This window comes from Hordeum vulgare, chromosome 5H (assembly GCF_904849725.1).
Source record: "Hordeum vulgare subsp. vulgare chromosome 5H, MorexV3_pseudomolecules_assembly, whole genome shotgun sequence".
NCBI lineage: Eukaryota > Viridiplantae > Streptophyta > Magnoliopsida > Poales > Poaceae > Hordeum > Hordeum vulgare.
The window spans coordinates 34022726-34042172 of NC_058522.1; the positions used below are offsets into that span (position 1 = coordinate 34022726).

Genomic DNA, 19447 nt, shown 5'->3' on the forward strand with positions numbered 1-19447 from the left:
ACAAATTTGACCTACATGCGTTGCTGCTTGTAACCATCAACAATTGGCCTGCTCTCAGTAACCTTTCAGGATAGACAAACAAGGGATACCGCTCATGCACACACTGTTTATATGACACCGACAGTATATATTTGGACAAATGCAGGAAAAATGTGTACCTGGGGCATCGTCGATTTCTTCCGACCAACCATCAATGTCGAAAGAAAGGAAAGCATTTTAAAGGTGAGGCAGATCACTGGAAGAAGCCCGCCCTCCGTACTGGTGATCACATACTTGATATAATCAATGATTTACAAGTAATCTTTGGAAAGGGTCCTACCGGACTATCTGTTCCGACTGACGATGCGGGACGCGCACCCATGTGGAAGAAGAAATCTATATTTTGGGACCTACTGTAGGGGACGTTGCTTGGGAAACAAAAAATTTCCTACGCACACGAAGACCTATCATGGTGATGATCATCTACGAGAGGGAGATCGGATCTACATACCCTTGTAGATCGCTAAGCGGCAAGCGTTAAGAAACATGGTTGATGTAGTGGAACGTCTTCATGATTCAAATCACCGACGTCCCACGATCCGTCTCGATCTAGTACCAAACGGATGGCACCTCCGCGTTCAGCACACGTACAGCTCGATGACGATCTCCGCCTTCTTGATCCAGCAAGAGAGACGGGGAAGTAGATGAGTTCTCCGGTAGCATGACGGCGCGTCGGTGGTGGTGGTGATCTATTCCTGCAGGGCTTCACCTAAGCACCACAGAAATCCGATCTAGAGGAAGAACTACGAACTAGAGGAGAGGGTTGCACGTGGCTGAAATTGTGTCTCAAAAACCCTAAGTCCTCCTCCAATCCTACTTGGGGTAGGACTCCTCCCCAAGTTGTCCACCTCTTTTGGTTTTCTTCCACTTTTATCTCATGGGCTTTCTTTGGTTGACTATACAGCCCACTAAAAGCTATTGCGCCACCATCAAGTCAATGTGGCCCTCTTGGGGAGTGGTGGGCCCATCTGGTGGGCCCCCGGTACCCATTCGTCACTCCCGGTACACTACCAACAATGCGTGAAATCCTTCTGGAATCCAAATACCAACTTCCTATATATCAATATTTGCTTCCGGTCCATTCCGGAAACCCTCATGATGTCTGGGATCTTATCCGGGACTCCGAACAAAACTTCGATCACCAGCAACTATAACTCAACTATACCGAAACGTCACCGAACCTTAAGTGTGCAGACCCTGCGGGTTCGAGAACTATGCAGACATGACCTGAGACACTCTCCTGTCAATATCCAATAGTGGTACCTGGATTTCCATATTGGATCCTACATATTCTACGAAGATATTATCGGTTGAACCTCTATGCCAAGGATTCATATAATCCCGTATACCATTCCCTTTGTCCTTCGGTATGTTACTTGCGCGAGATTTGATCATCGGTATCTCTATACCTATTTCAATCTCGTTACCGGCAAGTCTCTTTACTCATTCCGTAATACAAGATCCCATGACTAACTCTTTAGTCACATTGCTTGCAAGGATTATATGTGATGTTGTATTACCGAGTGGGCCCCAAGATAACTCTTCGTCACAAGGAATGACAAATCACAGTCTTGATCCATGCTAACTCAACGGACACCTTCGGAGATGCCAGTAGAATACCTTTATAGTCACCCGGTAACATTGTGACATTTCATACACACAAGGCATTCCTCCGGTGTCAGTGAGTTACATGATCTCATGGTCATAGGAATAAACACTTGACATGCAGAAAACAATAGCAACAAAATGACACGATCATATGCTACGTTCATAGTTTGGGTCTTGTCCATCACATCATTCTCCTAATGATGTGATCCCGTCATCAAGTGACAACACTTGTCTATGGCTAGGAAACCTCAACCATCCTTGATCAACGGGCTTGTCAACTAGAGACTCACTAAGGACGCAGTTTTGTCTATATACCCACACATGCATTTATGTTTCCATTCAATACAGTTAGCATGGATAATAAACGATTATCTTGAAACAGGAAATATAACAATAACTATTTTATTATTGCCTCTACAGCATATTTCCAACACCTACCCTATTGAAAAGACCTAGAGGTCCGCTCTGCAATCGACGTGATGCACGTGACGAAGAATCTTTGTGTGAACCTGCTAGGATTCTTGGGAGTGTATGGGAAGACAAAGATTCACTAGAGGCACGGGGAGAACATCAACGTGTGCATGAAAAAGAGAGCATGCATCCAAAGCAGTATGAAGCTCCTGTCAGGTATGCTCTTACCAAAGAAGAGAAGGAAATCTTCTTTGAATGTCTGCTCAGTATGAAGGTCCCGTCTGGCTTCTGGTCGAATATAAAGGGAATAATAAATATGATAGAGAAAAAGTTCCAGAACCTAAAGTCTCATGACTGCCACGTGATTATGAGGCAACTGCTTCTGGTTGCATTGAGGGGGCTTTACCAAAAAACCATTTATGAGCCATTGTGAAGCTATGTGCATTCCTCAATGCAATCTCTCAAAAGGTGATCGATCCAGAAATCCTACCAAGGTTAAGGAGTGATTTGGTGCAATGTCTTGTTAGTTTCGAGCTGGTGTTCCCACCATCCTTCTTCAATATAATGACGCGCGTCCTAGTTCATGTAGTCGACGAAATTGTCGTTATGGGCCCTGTATTTCTACACAATATGTTCCCCTTTGAGAGGTTCATGGGAGTCTTAAAAAATATGTTTGTAACCGCGCTAGGCCAGAAGGTAGCATCTCCATGGACCATCAAACAAAGGATGTCATTGGGTTTTGTGTGGACTTCATTCCTGGCCTTAAGAAGATTGGTCTCCCTCAATCGCGGTATGAGGGGAGACTGACCGGAAAATTCACACTAGGAGCAGACTCAATAATATGTATGGACGGGCATTCTTGGTCTCAAGCACACTACACGGTTCTACAGAATTCTACCTTGGTGACCCCGTATGTCGATGAACACAAGAATATTCTGCGCTCCAAACACCCGGAGCAGTGCGATGACTGGATTACATATGAACACACCAGGACTTTCAGCAGTTGGTTGCAAAAACGTCTCATGGGTGACAACACTGTTTCTGATGAGTTGTACTCGTTGTCCAGGGAACCATCTTCGATTGTATTGACTTACAAAGGCTACGAGATAGATGGGAATATATTTCACACGATCGCCCAAGATCAACAGAGCACCAACCAAAACAGCGATGTCCGCTTTGATGCAGCAACCAAGAGGGGAAAGGACACATATTACGGTTACATAGTGGACATATGGGAACTTGACTATGGACATGATTTCAAGGCCCCTTTGTTTCAGTGCAAATGAGTCAATCTGTCAAGAGGCGAGGTATAGGTAGACCCACAGTACGGAATGACAACAGTGGATCTGAACAATCTTGGGTACACAGACGAACCATTCGTCCTAGCCAATGATGTGGCGCAGGTTTTCTATGTGAAGAACATGTCTACCAAACCAAGAAAAAGAAAATAAAAGGAAGCGAATACATTATACGATGAGCCAAAGTGCCACATAGTTCTTTCAGGAAAAAGAGACATCGTGGCATTGGAGGGCAAGATAGACATGTCTGAAGATTATGAAAAGTTTCATGAAATTCCTCCCTTCAAAGTCAAGGTTGATCCAAGCACCCTGTTAAACGATGAAGATTATCCATGGTTACGACGCAATAAGCAAAGGACACAAGCGAAGAAAAAGTGAAGACTTTCTCTCCACAACTATTATGATGATGCCTTTGATCTAGAATATCACTGCAGTTACATGTGAAGAAATGAAATGCCTTTTGTAACACATGAGTTGTCGTCTGAAACCCTGATAATTCAAAAGAGATTGTACGTTTTGTACACGAAGTGCATCCAGTTTTTGTTGTAACCCTCTCAACTTTTTAGCACATTTTATGTGGGTGAAATGATGATACCATGCCAACTTTCAACCTTTTCAGAGTTCATTTGTAATGCTTTTCAATTTCAGGATCATTTAGCTCAAAAAAATCAGTAAATGCATGAAAAATACCAAATGAAGTCAGAAAGGGTTGAAAATTGATGATGTAGCTTTGAATGGTGCCTTTTGAACACACACAAAGTCTGGAGTTCAGGTAAGTTCAAAAAAATGAAATCCCTTAAACAGATGAGTTTTCGTCCGAAACTCTGATACTTCGAAAGAGAATGTACGTTTTGTATACGCGGTGCATCCAGTTTTTGTTGTAACCCTCTCAACTTTTAAGCACATGCTATGTGGGTGAAATGATGAAACCATGCCAACTTTCAACATTTTCAGAGTTCATTGTATTGCTTTTCAATTTCAGTGTCATTTACCTCAAAGAATGAACTAATAGCAAAAAGAATGAACTAAAAAACTTTTATGAAACTATAATAGAAAAAAGAATGAACTAAAAATAATCAATTAAAATATTATGTTATGATCAACTAAAATAAAACTATAATATTCTTCAATAGCAAAAAGAATCAAATAAAAAGATTTTATAAAACTCTAATAGCAAAAAGAATCAACTAAAAAGCTTTTATAAATCTCTAGTATTTTTGAAACTAAAATTATATAAAATTTATGCAACTAAAATTATCAAGTATTTTTTGTTCAAACCATTAATAGCAAAAACAATTTTCATAAAGAAACTTTAATAGCAAACTAAATAACAAAATATGTTTTGGATTAATACACCCATTTAAAATAAACTACAAATTACCAAATTGAATATAATGATAAAACACACTAATATTAAATAGCAGGACAAATAATCACTCAAAAATTTATTTTTAAAGTAAAGTTATTCACAAACTAGTGATTCACACAAATTTCAAAAAAATTAAATTTAAACTATTTAAATTTGAAAACTAATGACACTAACAAAAAGTTTATAATTTTTGTGACCTAAAGCAAAAAAGAATCACTCAAAAACTCTAAGAATTTAGCTGTAAGTAGAAACAAAAGAAAATAAATAAAGCAAAAAACAAAACAAAAATACTTGAAAAAAATGTCACCCTTTAGTCCCGGTTGGTGGCACCAACCGGGACTAAAGGTCATTTTCAACACGGGAAGCAGAGACCTTTGGTCCCGGTTGGTGGCACGAACCGGGACCAAGGTGTTGCATTGGTACCGGTTTGTGCCACCAACCGGAACCTCCTTCCCGCCCTTTGGACTGCTGAAAATGACCTTTAATCCCGGTTGATGCCACCAACCAGAATTAAAGGGCTGCATTAGTTTCGGTTGGAGCCACCAATCGGGACTAAGAGTTGGGTATATAAGCGGCACTTGGGAAAAAAATCCAAATCCATCTGAAATTGCCCCTAGACGACGTCGTCATGCTGTCCGAGCTCGCCGTCGACACCCTCTGCCCCGTCGACGTCGTGAGGCCGCTGCACCTCGTCGTCGATGTCCTCGCTGACGCCCTTGACGCCGCCCCTGCCCAGACGCCGCCGCCGCCCCAACCAGACCCGACACTGCCGCCGACCCAACCAGACGCCGCCGCCAACCCAACCAGACGCCGCCGCCAACCCAACCAGACGCTGCCGCTGCCCGACCCGACGTCGTCGCCGCTATTTTGTTGTTCTTTTGTATAGATTGGAGCGCAGCAGCACTCGAGATTGCCATTACTATATTATATGATTCAGTTTTAACTACTTTTGTTTTAAGATCCCAGTGCAACGAATTGATATTTTAGTTGCCATCTGTCTATGAAGTGTATTCTGACACTTCATATTTGTAGGATGCACTACATCTGGTTGTTGTGTGTTGTTAGGCTTATAATTTATTTGCAAGTTTCTTGAAATATTCATTGATAGAGATGTGATGCATATGAATGGCAATACCTGCAACTTGTAACTACTGAGCCTGTAGCTTATGTATGCATGTATTATGGTTTTTCCTTATTGAAGGTCTTGCAAACTCAGGAAGGTGTAGCTCTAAGATGACCCAGTTTGAGCAGTAATAGTGTTGCACGGCAACTCTCTCCATTGACAGGTCCAATGTCCACTCTTCCACAGGTCCTACTTTCTTTATGTAATTACTTCGTTGCCATACTAAATCATTATACTGTTTGGACAGCACATGGTGAAGGGCTTGTTGAAATTACAGATTACGTAGATGTTGCAGAGTCTGATCGGATGGACACTATGTTGAATGATCTAGCTGCGCGTGACCCCCCAATTGAGAATCAACCAATAGCTTCTGCCCAATTTTAAATCATTAATTTTTTTTCAAATCTGTTTTCAGTTTGCCATTTCATTTTATACTGATTTTTCTTTTTGAGTAGCAAAAGCTTATATATTGTGTGAGAGGATACTACAGCAGCCATGTATCTTGGAAGAAAGTTGCCAATCACAGGTTGTAAACATAATAACTTGATAGTTGCAAAACTTCCCTGAACATCATCATTCTAGTTGCAGAAAAAAATGTGCTTGAGTGATGATCCAAGAGCAGGGGCACAGGAGCTAGGGGTTTAGGGTTTAGGGTTTAGGGAGCTAGCAGTCCGGCCCATTGGCAGCATCGTCGACTTAAATTTCTTTCTTGCTGACCATCGATCAATTGGAGGAAGTTAGTCATAAGGTTGTGCATCAAGTTATGCCAATAATGTGTTTACAACATGGATATACTGAACACAATTAAGAAAAAGTGATGCCAGCCACAGTTAGTTTATACTTTATACCCAGAAAGCTACAGGTATTTTAATTTATACCTATAAAGAACTGTTGTGTAATACGAACATATATAACAAATTCGTCGACAAATTGAAAGGTTCATGGCATAGTAACAGAATCCAACAAAGTGCATATATCACTCCAATTTAATCTTATAAATAGTAAAACATCGGAATCATCAAGCAATATGTTATTTTATCTCATAGGTGCTCGTATTGGTATCATTTTACACTTACTGTTTTTTCTATTAATCATGTAGGGAACAAAACATCTTCTTTGTATCTTAGCTCACTCCAGATTCCTCAAACATATTCATTTGTATTGATATGAAAAGCATGCAAGTGACCAAACAGATGGTGTGCCCACTCAAATATGATTGCAGTGAACCAACAAAATCTGAAGTGGGTGATGCATAGGAGTAAATTATATCAGATCATTGTAGAATATGGACATCATGTGCCACAAGAAATAAAATAGTTGTATTTTCATTGTATGGAAACTGTACTCGAAACAGGTGGAATCCATTCACTGCCTGTTCGTGTTCACTGATATAGAAATTGTACAAGCTTTCTCAAATTCAGTAGGAAGACTTGGGTAGGAAAAGCACTGGCCGAAAGTAAGCTGGAGAGGAGGGCTCCGTGCCGCTTCGCTGCGGGCTCACGCATGACCTCGTTTGCCGGTGGCCACCCAGCGTGCGTCCACGTCCCTGGCTGCGGCGGCAAGGAGCTGAAATATTTGCAGAAACTATGGATCAAAGAGACTTGGAACAAGAACAGTTGTTGGGGGAGATAATCCTCGCCGGACGTGATGTCTTGTCGTATCTCAACGACACCGATGGTCTGAAAGGAGAGGATGACGGCTCGGGTGATCGAACAATGGAGGAGGAAGGACATGATCATGATGGTTCCGGTGACCGAATGCTGGAGGAAGAAGGAGATCATGATGACGGCTCCGGTGACCGAACGAAGGAGGGAGCTGTTGCAAAGTCCGGCGAGGTATATATATTAATTAAGTTTGTGCTGACTAGCTAATTGATGTATTAATTGTTTTGGTATGTACATATATTAACTCTTCTTTCTTATTTTATAGCCCTCCGGATCGAGCCAAACTTCGTTAACGAGACGAGGCCCGAAGATAAGGTTGCTCAAGGATGAAAGGTTCACGATCACAGCACTCGCGGACGATGGCCGACCGATGCAACCCAAGCGGACCAAGGAAGCATTTTCTGCTCAGTGCGGAGCTATTGTTCGGGAAAACATCTCGATCAGCATCAAGCATTGGAATAATCCTAAGGGCGACGATGTCCCTGAAGGTGATTATGTCACCGATAGACAGAAAGATGATCTTTTGACCATGCTGAAGGCAAATTTCACCCTACCGCCAGAGGAGGATCCGAGTAAGCCAGTTATAGAGCCACTGGTCAAGGCGTGTGCTCTTAAGAAGATGGCAGATCTATTCAGGAGGTGGAAGAAGGAGTTGAAATCAAAGTTTGACGAAAAAGGGAAGACTCCATAATTCATCGGTCGATTTGAGAAGATAAGAGATCAAGGGACCGCATTTGTGGCCTACAAGACATCGGACAAGAGTAAGAAAATGTCAGAGACAAATAAGAACAATGTTGCAAAGAAGCAGTGTAACCATCACACGGGGTCAGGTGGCTACCTCAAAGCCCGGCCGTTGTGGGACAAAGCTGAGAACGACCTGATTGCTAAAGGGGTCGAACCACAGACATTGAACTGGCCAGACCGTTCAAGGATTTGGTTCTTCGGGGTTGGGGGAACTTTGGACCCTGAAACAGGGAAGTGTCGTTGGACGGACGAGCAACTTGCAATACCCATCAAGAAGCTTCAGAAGTATATCACCGCAGCGCAGGAAGGAACGTTCATTCCCGACAGAGAGAAGGACGAGCTGACCGAGGCCCTAGGAAATGTTGAACACCCTGGACGAACACGAGGCACACCAGGCTCCGTTTCGTGGAAGATTGGGTTTCTCGATGCAGGCGGTTACAGAAGCCGGGAGAGAAAGAGGAAAGCGGAGCTGAGCGACATGCAGAAGATCAATGCAAGGCTACAAAAGCTAGAGGAACTTGAGAGCGAGCGAGCTGCCGGCCAACCATCTCAGCGGCACGAAGCTACCCTAGAAGGTACGCCGCCATCTCAGCGGAGAAGCAGCGTGGCTTCCACGGAGCCCATTCAGCCTGACTTCGCGGCTCCTAGCTACCCCATGGATACTATCACGGACGCTCAACATTGCGAGCTTATGACGAAATGCCGAAACCTCACTTTCAAGGCGGTTGTCGGCTCTGTTGCACCTCCTCAACCCAACGGAACTTTTCACTGCCTTCCGATTCCATATGGCTATGTTGTTGTGATGGTGGATCAAGTAATGGAGGGAATTGAGGAGCTCGAGCTTGACCACCCTACAGGTGAAGGGAAGAATCAGCTAGTTCGTGCTCTGAGGAGTACATGTCTATGGCAGAAGGAATACATCAAACTTCCAAACTGTATGCCTCCGCCTCCTCCTCCTCCTCCGGCGAGTCAGGGCACTCCGCCTCCTCCTCCGGCGAGTGATCAGGGCACCCCGCCTCTTTCTCCGGCTCCTCCGACGCGTGAGGGCACTTCGCCTCCTCCTTCGCCTACTCCGGCGCGTCAGTGCAGTCCGCCTCCTCCTTCGCCTCGTCGGCAACGACGGAAGACAGACGCCGCCGTTCCGGCTCCTCCAGCGCGTCAGTGCAGCCCGCCTCCTTCTCCGCCTCGTCGGCAACGACGGAAGAGAGACGCCGCCGCTCCGGCGGCTAGCAGTACAGGCAGAGGCGGGAGATACGGTCCATCTCTCAAGCCTCTGAAAAAGTTACCATATGAGAGGACCGCGTAGGAAAACGAGGACATATGTCGTGCCCAATTGAGGGACCATTTTGCAAAGAAAACTCCACCTCCGAAGGAGAAGCTAGATCCGGTGAAAGTGAAGCGCGCTATCAATGCCCTGAAGCGACCACCACTGCCTCCGCTGGATTCCAACTATGAACGCATTCTTAAAAAGACATATGCAGCAGCGCGGCGGTCGGGAAGTACTTCCAGTGATGCAAGGTTAGCAGAATGAAGAAGTGGAAAAACAATTCCCAGCCCGGCGAACAGGAGAAGCAATCGTGCCCCCCGCTCAAGGTGTCTAGCGATATCGCCGCTAATGCTCCGGGGATGGTGCCCGGTACCAATCCTGGTGATTACTTGGGGATGACGTAATTTTTGGAACAACTGAGGTAACAAAAGAACAATATAAATACGTGCACGGGAAGCCTCTCGTCAAACCTGATCATCCTCCTCTAACAACGATGATGCACAAATTGCATGAGTGGCACATGAAAACTGCAGGGAGTCTGGAAAAGATACTATGTATGTGGCGGTGAAACCAGAGCATGGATTCATTGGACTTCCCGTGATGCCTATTGAATTTGTGGAGTTATTTCAGTTATACAATCAACTGGCCTCGTCAAACAACTCATAACTTCCTAAGTATTACTTCTATAGTTAAGTCCCTAGCTCAGCTCGTTCACTGCATGTATATATAATTATCATCACTATATTATGCAGATTGAAGATCGTCGAATGCAAAAAAGCAAGAATCTTCGACGTTGGGTTCATTAGCCCAGATGCCATGAATGAATGGACGATACGAAACTCAATTAAAGAGACCGAGGAAAACTTACTACATCTTGTATTTTTTTTAAATCAGGTGGGGCTCAAAAACTCTGTCCTCCGGTTAAATCACCTTATTACACTTGTTGTATCTTGTATGTGCAGGTGACGCTTCACCATGTCACAAAGGTTGACTCTATTCCACCGCCTAGGCAAAATAAAGAAGTACTTCCTCTGTCTCAAAAATTTTGTCTTAAATTTGTCTAGAAATGTATCTAGTCATGTTTTGGTATTTACCTACATTCATTTTTACACAAACCTAAGACAAGAATTTTGGGACAGACAGAGTACGTGTTTTTTTATTTTTTTATTTTGGCGGCCTTAACCGAGGAGGAAGGAAACACACTGCCATTCAGCTGAAGAATATGGGCCTCTGCAAGGCAAAGCCAGCGTCACCAGTTCAAAAAGGAGAAGAAAGAAAGGTTGGCGTCACGAAAGGAATAGAAGCAACGCTAGAAATACCTGGGGCTGTCTCCTTGAAGCGTTATTCCTTGCTTCCCTCGGAATGACGAAGGTAAGCACCGGTTCTTGCGCTCCTCCGGCCGCCCTCCGATAGGTCTGCGTCATATATAAGAGACGGCAACAATGTCGCCACGCATGCATCCCATTCCTGCACTCGCAACATAAGACACCATCTTCGCGGACCCATTCGATCCAAGGCGCGGCTGCTGCTAAGCTACTTGCAATCTTATTCAGCAAAACTGCCAAGGTATGCATATGGTGTTCACTGAAACATTTCAGCAGAAATTTCAAGGGCTCAAGGCATAGGAAAGAACTGACAGCCATCATGATTCATGCATGTAGTTGGAGCAGATACATACACACAGAGAGGATGCAGGGAATCGCCAAGGCGCTGAGCCAGCACGGGAAGCAGCTGAGGCTGGCCGTGCTGCAGCACATGAACAAGGGGATCTTCTCCTGGGCCACCCTCATCTCGCGCATACAGAGCGAGTCCCCGACCGTGATCATCCCTCACATGGGGCTGGAAAACATCACCGTCCGGGAAATCCTCACGGCGAAAGGGGCGGCTCAGTCGGGGGCGGTGTACTGGTGCAGCACCGCCCATTTGGTGCATGATGCCGTCAAGCACGTAAGGGTTTTGCTGCTGGCTGCTTTCGTCTTCCCTTTTGGAAAAAATGCGCTAGCTAATTCTGAATGACTGAATGAGTGAATGCCATGCTTGAATCTGTAGATGACGGCCAATAATGTCGGAGCTCTAGTCGTGCTCAAGTCAGGGGACGACAAGCAGCTTGCAGGGATTGTTACCGAAAGAGGTAATTAAACCACAACAAATCTTGCAGGAATTGCCAATTCAAAGGATCTCTTTGATAGAAAGATAGGGGGGAAATCAGTTCACAGCACAACGTGCACTAAAAGCATCGACAGCCGGACATAGTAAATATAACCCCCTAAACGTTAGCGGACGGGTCCGATCAATGACTGAACGCGTCCCTTATTTGTCCGTTCGTGCATCCACACTCTTTATTTTTTTTCCTTATATGTTCTGTCACTTGCACGTGATTGATGAAGAGGAAGAAAGAGAAAAAAAGAATGAATAAAAAAATGGTCCGAAATGGGATCGCCACCTACGTGACGGACTGACCGGGCGCGTCCGCAAGTCCTCATATCCTTCCTATATCTAAGATGAATATGAGCGTTCACGGATAGCCCGAACGTATACAGATGATATAAGGGATCCGGTTATGTCATTTTCCTTCTCTCTCCTACTGGTCATTGACCCGACGCGTCTGTGGACGTATGAAGGGTCTGGTTGTAAATGCTATAACCTTTCAAAATCCCGCAATTTATTCTCATCTGATGCAGATTTCGCTAGGAAGGTCCTCTTACCCGGGCGGCCCTCGGAGGAAACAAGAGTCGAAGATATCATGACAGAAGAGGTGAATGGGGTTAACAAACAAGAAAAAAGAAAATAACTGCGACAGATTGAATATCCTATCATCACACATTTCTTTAGTCCTCATAAATTTCTTTGCTGTGTTACAGAACAAGCTAGTCACCGTGTCCAGCAATACCAATATTCTGCGTGCAATGGAGCTAATGACAGGTAATTTAACATTCAACTGGTAAATCATTTCACTATCTACGATCCTATCATGCAGGAACTGTAGCAATTTGGATTTCTTTAATTACTAATTTGATTTTTTGGGGATTTCTCTGCATCAACAGACGAGCGTATTCGACACGTACCGGTTTTTGATGAGAAGGTTGTTGGTATGATCTCCGTTGGTGATGTGGTCAGAGCAATCGTGGACCAACAGCACCAGGAAGTGAAACAACTGAAGAAGTACATCACAGGGGATTATTATTAGCATGTAGCTCTGGTTCATGAAGGAATGTACAGTCTATGCAATTATACATGAAATTAACCGAGATTTATATCTTCCCCATGTTGCCATTTAGAATGACTAACTGTCTTTAAACTTGCACTTCAACGAGCTATTTCACCCCACGGTTTCATCTATGGAAAAGAAGTCACAACTGTCAAAAAAAGAAGTGAAAACAAGTCAACGACTTTGTTTGCGATTTTGTATATCGGTGATGAAGGAAACCCTCAGGAGAACTCTTTGTTTTCAGAGGGAAATACATACATAGTAGCTGAGATCAAACTTATGGTACAAGAAAAAACAAGTCGATGATTTGTTGGCAATTTTGTATATCAGTGATGAAAGAACCCTCAGTAAAATTCTTCGTTTTCAAAGGGAAATACATACATAGTAGCTCAGATAAAACTTATGGTACAATAAAACAGGGTACCCACAAGACAGCATTGGTACACAACAACATAGCAGCTTATTGCAGGTTAATATCTCCATAACAACTCAGAATCTGTATAACATACATTGCCTCAAACTGTCTTAATAGGTAATAAGGGGTTGTGAACTTCGCCGCAGATCATTTCACTCACTCCTTAGTACAACTTCGCTGTTACTGCTTGCTATCACTCCTTGGTACAGCAGCTACATCTTACTGTTCGCTCGAGACACACCGCCGTTTCGCAAATGTAAGTGCACAGCTATCTCATTTTGCAGGAGAACGTCACGCAGCTATTACTAAATCTCCAGGGCATGTTGGCAACATAACACCAGGAGTAACCAGTCTGAAGGAGGGTACAACTGTGTGCCGCAAATACCTAAGCCGCAGGGTAGTATTGGTTAAGAGATCTACTTATTGCTCTGATGGTGTTTGGAGTTGTCCTGCAGCAGCCCCCAATAAGGGCAGCCCCATCTTTGCACCACTCGCCTACATAAGAAACGAAATCGCCGTCTGACACACCAGTGGATTCCTGCACACCAAATGAAGCACATCATTGGTGTTTAGAGTTCTAGAACAACCTCAAGGATACTACATACAGTATATTATTAGTAGGACAGATGCTTAGAGGGTGGCTTTATGCAACTAGTTTTAGCTGCTAACCAAAGGGACGATGAGGATGGCTGCTTGAAATAAATCAGATGTAACAGAGTAACTCAAATAAGGTATTGTATTTTTCCTATAGTTTTTGCCTCCCCTGCATAGTTTTCTTTCTTGCACTATGGAGAGCACATATCCAAGCGCTATGGATGTTCATCTATTCATTTACTCCCACCGTCCCATAATATAAGACGTTATCACATCAAATATACTCACATATTTGATGTAATGATGTCTCATATTATGGGACGAAGAGAGTACATTTTACCGTTCTACCTAAGGCTGAGTGAAAAAAATGGAAAATAAAAGGAATAGAAAATAAGCTAGAATTCTAGGGGAAAAACTAGAGTTAGGTATTTGATTCACAGGTTTTTTGTTTCAGAAAAATAAGATGATTTGTATCGAAAACAGGCATAAGTGTATTGACATAAACTTACCACCCACTCCTTTTTCTCGGCATCATATCTTTCTCCACTGTTGGGATATATCAGAATTGGCTTGTCTGTGACCTGCAGTAACAGAGCACAACACAGCTAGTCAAATAAAAAACATTGCTGCTGCTCACCAGTTAACATGGTAAGATACAGTATTATTTGTGCAACCAAAACATGCACGTGCACATTTCATGAAACAGACGAAAGGATAATCCTAACTTGCATTTGTTTACAATTAAAAGGAATGTAAGATTCTCTTACCTTCCGAATGGAGAGTATCAGGCTATGAATAAATCTTGGAGGCGTGCAGTTTATACCAACTGCACCAACCTTTGCACATGCATTAGCAATATTAGCACATTCGATTAATGAGTCCCCACTCACAACATTAACTCCATCTTTTGAGTTGAAGGAAAACCATGAAGGGATATTTATGTTGCATTCGTCAAGAAGTTCAACATAAGCCTAGAAGATACATCACGAGCAAACCATCAGGTGTTATTTCATAAGAGTGTACTGTAAAATTTGAGGTAACATATCCCTGTGCGATCAGTAAAGTCAGCATACCTGAGCTTCCAATTTATTGGGGATTGTTTCAAAAGCGATCAAATCAGGCCGTGCTTCTGCAAGAACCTGAAGTCTTCGCCGATGAAAATCTTTCAGGAACTCAAGTGTTCCGGCTTCACCATAATCCCCACTAGTCACAAACGGATAAAGAGAAGTCAGAAGTGACTTCCCAGAAGTAAAATGGAAAAGCATGTGTTATGTTAAGTAGTAAAATACCTGTACTCAGAGCCATCAGCAAGATAAGCCCCATAACTTCCGATGGAAGCGGCAACCAGAATAGGACGCAAGGCGGTGGATTGATCTGGATGTTCCTTCAGAAACATCTCACGTGCTTCATGTGCAATCTCAACACTCTTTGTTAGCAAATTTTCACCTTGTTCTTTTGAAAATCCCTTGGCCTCGAACCCTTGAATGGTAGCCTGCAACATCAAATTTGAATATCAGTATGATCATAAATGTCACGGAAACATAAAAAGGGAAGAGTGAAACTGTATTTTGGAACCTGATACGATGCAGTAATTATAATGTTTGCACCTGCTTCTATGTAGTCTAAGTGGACCTGTATCATACACATACCAAGCTTAGCATGCTATGTCAATCTGTCAACGGCTATACATGCAGAAGATCAATGCGGAAGATCAATTGCTCGATTAGCTGCAACTATTAGATAATTGCAAGAAAGAACAATTGTGAATAACTCTAATAATTGCAGCAAAAACCAATTGTAAATAACTCATAAACACAAGTGACCCAACAAAGTGAGCTGCTATAATGAATTCAGATCTGTTCCGATTTTTGTTTGCAGGTTGCACCTGACAGCAACTGCATGTTTCACCAATAGATTTACACAGACTAATCTATAATTAAGTGTTAACATCAGAAAACACCAGGATGCCTGTATCCAGTATCCACATATCAGGTCAAACATGGGTCCTGAATGGCTCAATGTGAAAAGCCCAGGACTGATCCTAGCGCTCGTTCAGTGCTAGAGTCGAAACTATTTTTCCAGACCAGAGCAGTGCATTTGCCAGGTAAGAAGGAAGTAGTGAAGCACTGTGGCGTGATGCTTCCAGTGTGGCTTCAAGATGGGTCCAACAAAGCCAAATCCAAAAATCAATAATAATATCAGGCTCGACAGGGAGTGGCCCTAAAGTCCAGGCTGAGGCCATGCTTGAAGTTCTCAAGTCTAGACTGGATAAGGACTTCACTATACAAAATTTAAAAACGACCAGACTTCATTCTAGAATAGTTGGAATAACTATCATTTGTGTTGTGTCGAGAATACTCAGAATAAGTTTGGCATGTGGCATAAGCTTTGTTCCCGATTCCTCAAAGGTATACGAGGTTGGCGGCAAATTTGGCACCCGGACAGCACTAAACCATCCGGTGGCCCTGTCTTCCATCCCGTAGCGACAACTTTATTCTACAACACGAAACCACATTTTGCACGCTTGAAGCTCTGCATCTAGTCATGTAGATTTCAGATGCTCGTCGAAATCATAGCATCACAAGCTCACAGAAGCGGACACGCAAAAGGAAGAATTGATCCTCCTCTCTTTTTTGGGGGGTCTTTACCAGCCAGGAGCATGACAGAGAAAGGAAAACGAATCCTCCTTGGCCTAAGCATATGATGCTGGCATCGCCTGTGAGGTGCTGCTGCCCTGTTCATGATGCAGCACACTGGTACCTTATTCTAATGGGACCGTGGGGCACTTGCTCCAGTTCCAGCATCCCTGGAGAAAGAAAGGAACGCTTTCCAAGTCTCCCAACCACCTTGTAAGCTAGTGACCCATAATGTTGACTTGTTCGGCCGAGCTAATTCATAATGGTTCCGCATCTAAAAAGTTTACTACTTTGTTAGATTTTAGGAACCCGGCCTCACCAAGAATCACGGTGGGCACCAAGGAGAACCCAGGCGGAGATGAAAAATGCTAGAGGAAGAAAAGTGGTGGATCCTAAGAACTTGTCATCAACGAAATAAAAAGGCCAAGGTGGCGGCGGCGGCGTGGAGAGTGGATGAGGTGGTGTTTCGGGCGGCGCGGCTTGCCTTGCGGATGAGGTGCGGGGAGGAGAGGATGCACTTGGCGCTCCAGAGCGGGTCGTTGAGGTCGGCGCCGTGGGCCTCGAGCTCCGTGGCCAGCCCGCCGTCCAGCACCAGCCTCCCGCCGCCGGCCTCCACCCACCGCCGCACCGCCGCGCCCGCGGCCCCCTCCTCCGCGCCGCCGCCGCCTCCTCCTCCTCCTGCGCTCTTCACCACCATCTCGCACTCCTGCTACAGTGCAGTGTACTAGGTTTGGGATTGGGGATTTCTGGATTTTGCGTGCGGCGTCCGGGGCAAGCTTTATAGCAGGGGGGAGGGGAGGGGAGAAAGAACCCCGCAGGCCACAGCCCACAGGTGGAAAGGAGGGAGGAGGGGATGCTGATTGCTGACACGGCAACAGGGTTTTTAGGTCACCCCTACCCTATCTACATGAGTTTCTCCTATCCAAATAAACATGCCAACGTAGATCTTGTCGTCCTCGGATTTTGCTTACTCCCTCCGTTCCTAAATATAAGTCTTTTAAGACATTTCATTATGGGTCTACATACGAAGCAAAATAAATGAATATACACTATAAAGTATGTTTATATACATCCGTATGTGGTTCATTGGTAGAACCTCTAGAAAGACTTATATTTAGGAACGGAGAAAGTACTTTCTTTCCAAGTGCACGCCAAATTGTGATACTATGCAATTCAAAACCAGAGCAATTATCTGCTCCGATGCCAAATTGATTGATCGGGTAGAAAATGTAACATGTCGTTTTGCCTTATGTGGAATCAATGAAGTCAATGGACGGATGTTAAGAACTGTGGGAACGACAACAAAGACATGTTCTAATGCACAATGGATATTGGTGATGGGTTTGAAGAAGATTTCAACGAAGGGATGTTAAGAACTACGGAAACGATAACAAAGACATATTCTAATGCACAATGATATTGTTGCTGGGTTTGAAGAAGGCACGGGGGTAAATGATCCTGATGCGAATCTTCAGTGGCAGAGACAGGCCTGGGGCAGCTAGGGCTATAACCCCGGGTCTAATAACAACTTTCCTTATAATTCCTTCCAGGGCCGGTCCTGAGATTTCAGAGGCCCGGGACGGAACTAAAACATAGGGGCCCTTAATATAGGCACCGAACTAATAATCAAGCAGTGTATTTTTTTGCGAGTAAGTAGTCGATATTCTAATTAATTTGTAAATGTTACCTAGAAATATTTCTCCTAACAATCCAAGAAGCAAAATTGTTGGTGGTCGTATCAATATTGACATTATCTAATACATTTTTCTCAATGCATAAAGTTTTACTTAAGAAATCTGTCGATACATTATGTATGTGATTCTATCAACGAACCATGTATGTTTTCTTTCTTTCTTTCTGACCACCGGATGCAAACTTTTTAGATGATGTGACCGTGCCAAAATTAAAGAAGTAATTAGTAATTCATACTAACATAAACCTAACGAAAGCATCAGTTCATCTCGATAAAATCATCAATTCGACTAGGAAAAATCGCACATGACACTATTTCCAGAAAAAAATACACAGGGCAAAAGATGAGACATACCTTCTCTCATCCGGCCATGGAGCATCCGCTGCTGCATGCGCTGTGTGTTGCTCTTATTCTTTCAGTCGCCAGGAAACATGAAGATAAAACAAGTTCGTCGAGGCGGCGCACACGCAAGGTTAACTGGGGAGATGGAGATAAGCCTCGACCTTGAGTCATCGTTAATCGTTGATTAGATCAAGTGAATTAGGCAACTAGCGATCCTTCCAAAAAAATAGCTAATTAGTAGCGCCACAAGGGCAACATGTGCATGCATGGCCCAGGCCTGCTCGCAGCTCGCGTGCACAACGTAGCTATTACGGGGGGCCCTTGAGACGTGGGGGCCCGGGGCGGCCGCCCTGCTCGCCCCCCCCCCTCAGGGCCGGGCCTGATTCCTTCATACAAAGTATATAGAAAATTATAAAAGTTTATCACTTGTCGTGGGTATAAGCCTGACAGTAGATGTGTAAGGTACGAAGGAGATGGGCAGAGTCCTAGCTACGGCGAGGTTGTATGAGTTCAGGCCCCTCTGCGGTGGAGGTAACAGCCCTACGTCTCAGTGCTCTCGGAGCTTGTTACCGAGTGTAATATGGAATACAGTGATTTTCTAACCCCTTGACCAGTGGGGGAGGGCGGCTTATATAGAGTGCGCTGCCCTCCACAACGGTTCTGACTCAGGGGTGGAGTAGTGGCGATTGAATGCATACGTTACAGGTAATGTATGCTCTAAATGCTAATAAACACACCCGGAAACGTACGGCAGTTTCCCTCCAGAGAGGTTACGACGTACCGAGTGTATCCAGTCGGTTGGCCTGGTGCCATCCGAATGCTAGCCTCCGACTGGATGATTCTGGGCATGTTACCGACTGGATGATGGGGACTCCTTAATTCAGTCGGGGTTGACTTAAGGTCCTATCCTTTATGTGGGGTAGTCTTTGGGTAGGACATGTAGGGCAGGCCTATGACCCTACCCTAGGACTATGACCCCATCATTAGTCCCCGAATGGATTGGGGTTGAAACGTCGAAGCAGTGCTTGAGGTTCAG

General features: G+C 44.1%; 2 protein-coding genes across 2 annotated transcripts; one reads left to right on the top strand and one right to left on the bottom strand.

The window, feature by feature from the left end:
- The first annotated feature begins 10707 nt into the window (after positions 1 to 10707).
- On the top strand, positions 10708 to 13153 carry LOC123451849 (CBS domain-containing protein CBSX3, mitochondrial-like). Its single transcript, XM_045128392.1, has 6 exons — positions 10708 to 11089; positions 11185 to 11470; positions 11573 to 11654; positions 12205 to 12278; positions 12385 to 12445; positions 12568 to 13153. Exons 2-6 carry the CDS (start codon positions 11213 to 11215, stop codon positions 12708 to 12710), a joined length of 618 nt encoding a protein of 205 aa, XP_044984327.1. The 5' UTR covers positions 10708 to 11089; positions 11185 to 11212; the 3' UTR covers positions 12711 to 13153.
- Positions 13154 to 13168: 15 nt separating this feature from the next.
- Positions 13169 to 17245, bottom strand: LOC123451848 (homocysteine S-methyltransferase 3-like). The gene is made up of 7 exons (XM_045128390.1): positions 16861 to 17245; positions 15316 to 15372; positions 15030 to 15232; positions 14814 to 14943; positions 14508 to 14711; positions 14250 to 14321; positions 13169 to 13684 (listed from the first exon to the last, which is right to left on the bottom strand). The coding sequence occupies exons 1-7, from the start codon at positions 17071 to 17073 to the stop codon at positions 13532 to 13534; spliced, it is 1032 nt and encodes a 343-aa protein (XP_044984325.1). The 5' UTR covers positions 17074 to 17245; the 3' UTR covers positions 13169 to 13531.
- Between the last annotated feature and the right edge of the window lie 2202 nt (positions 17246 to 19447).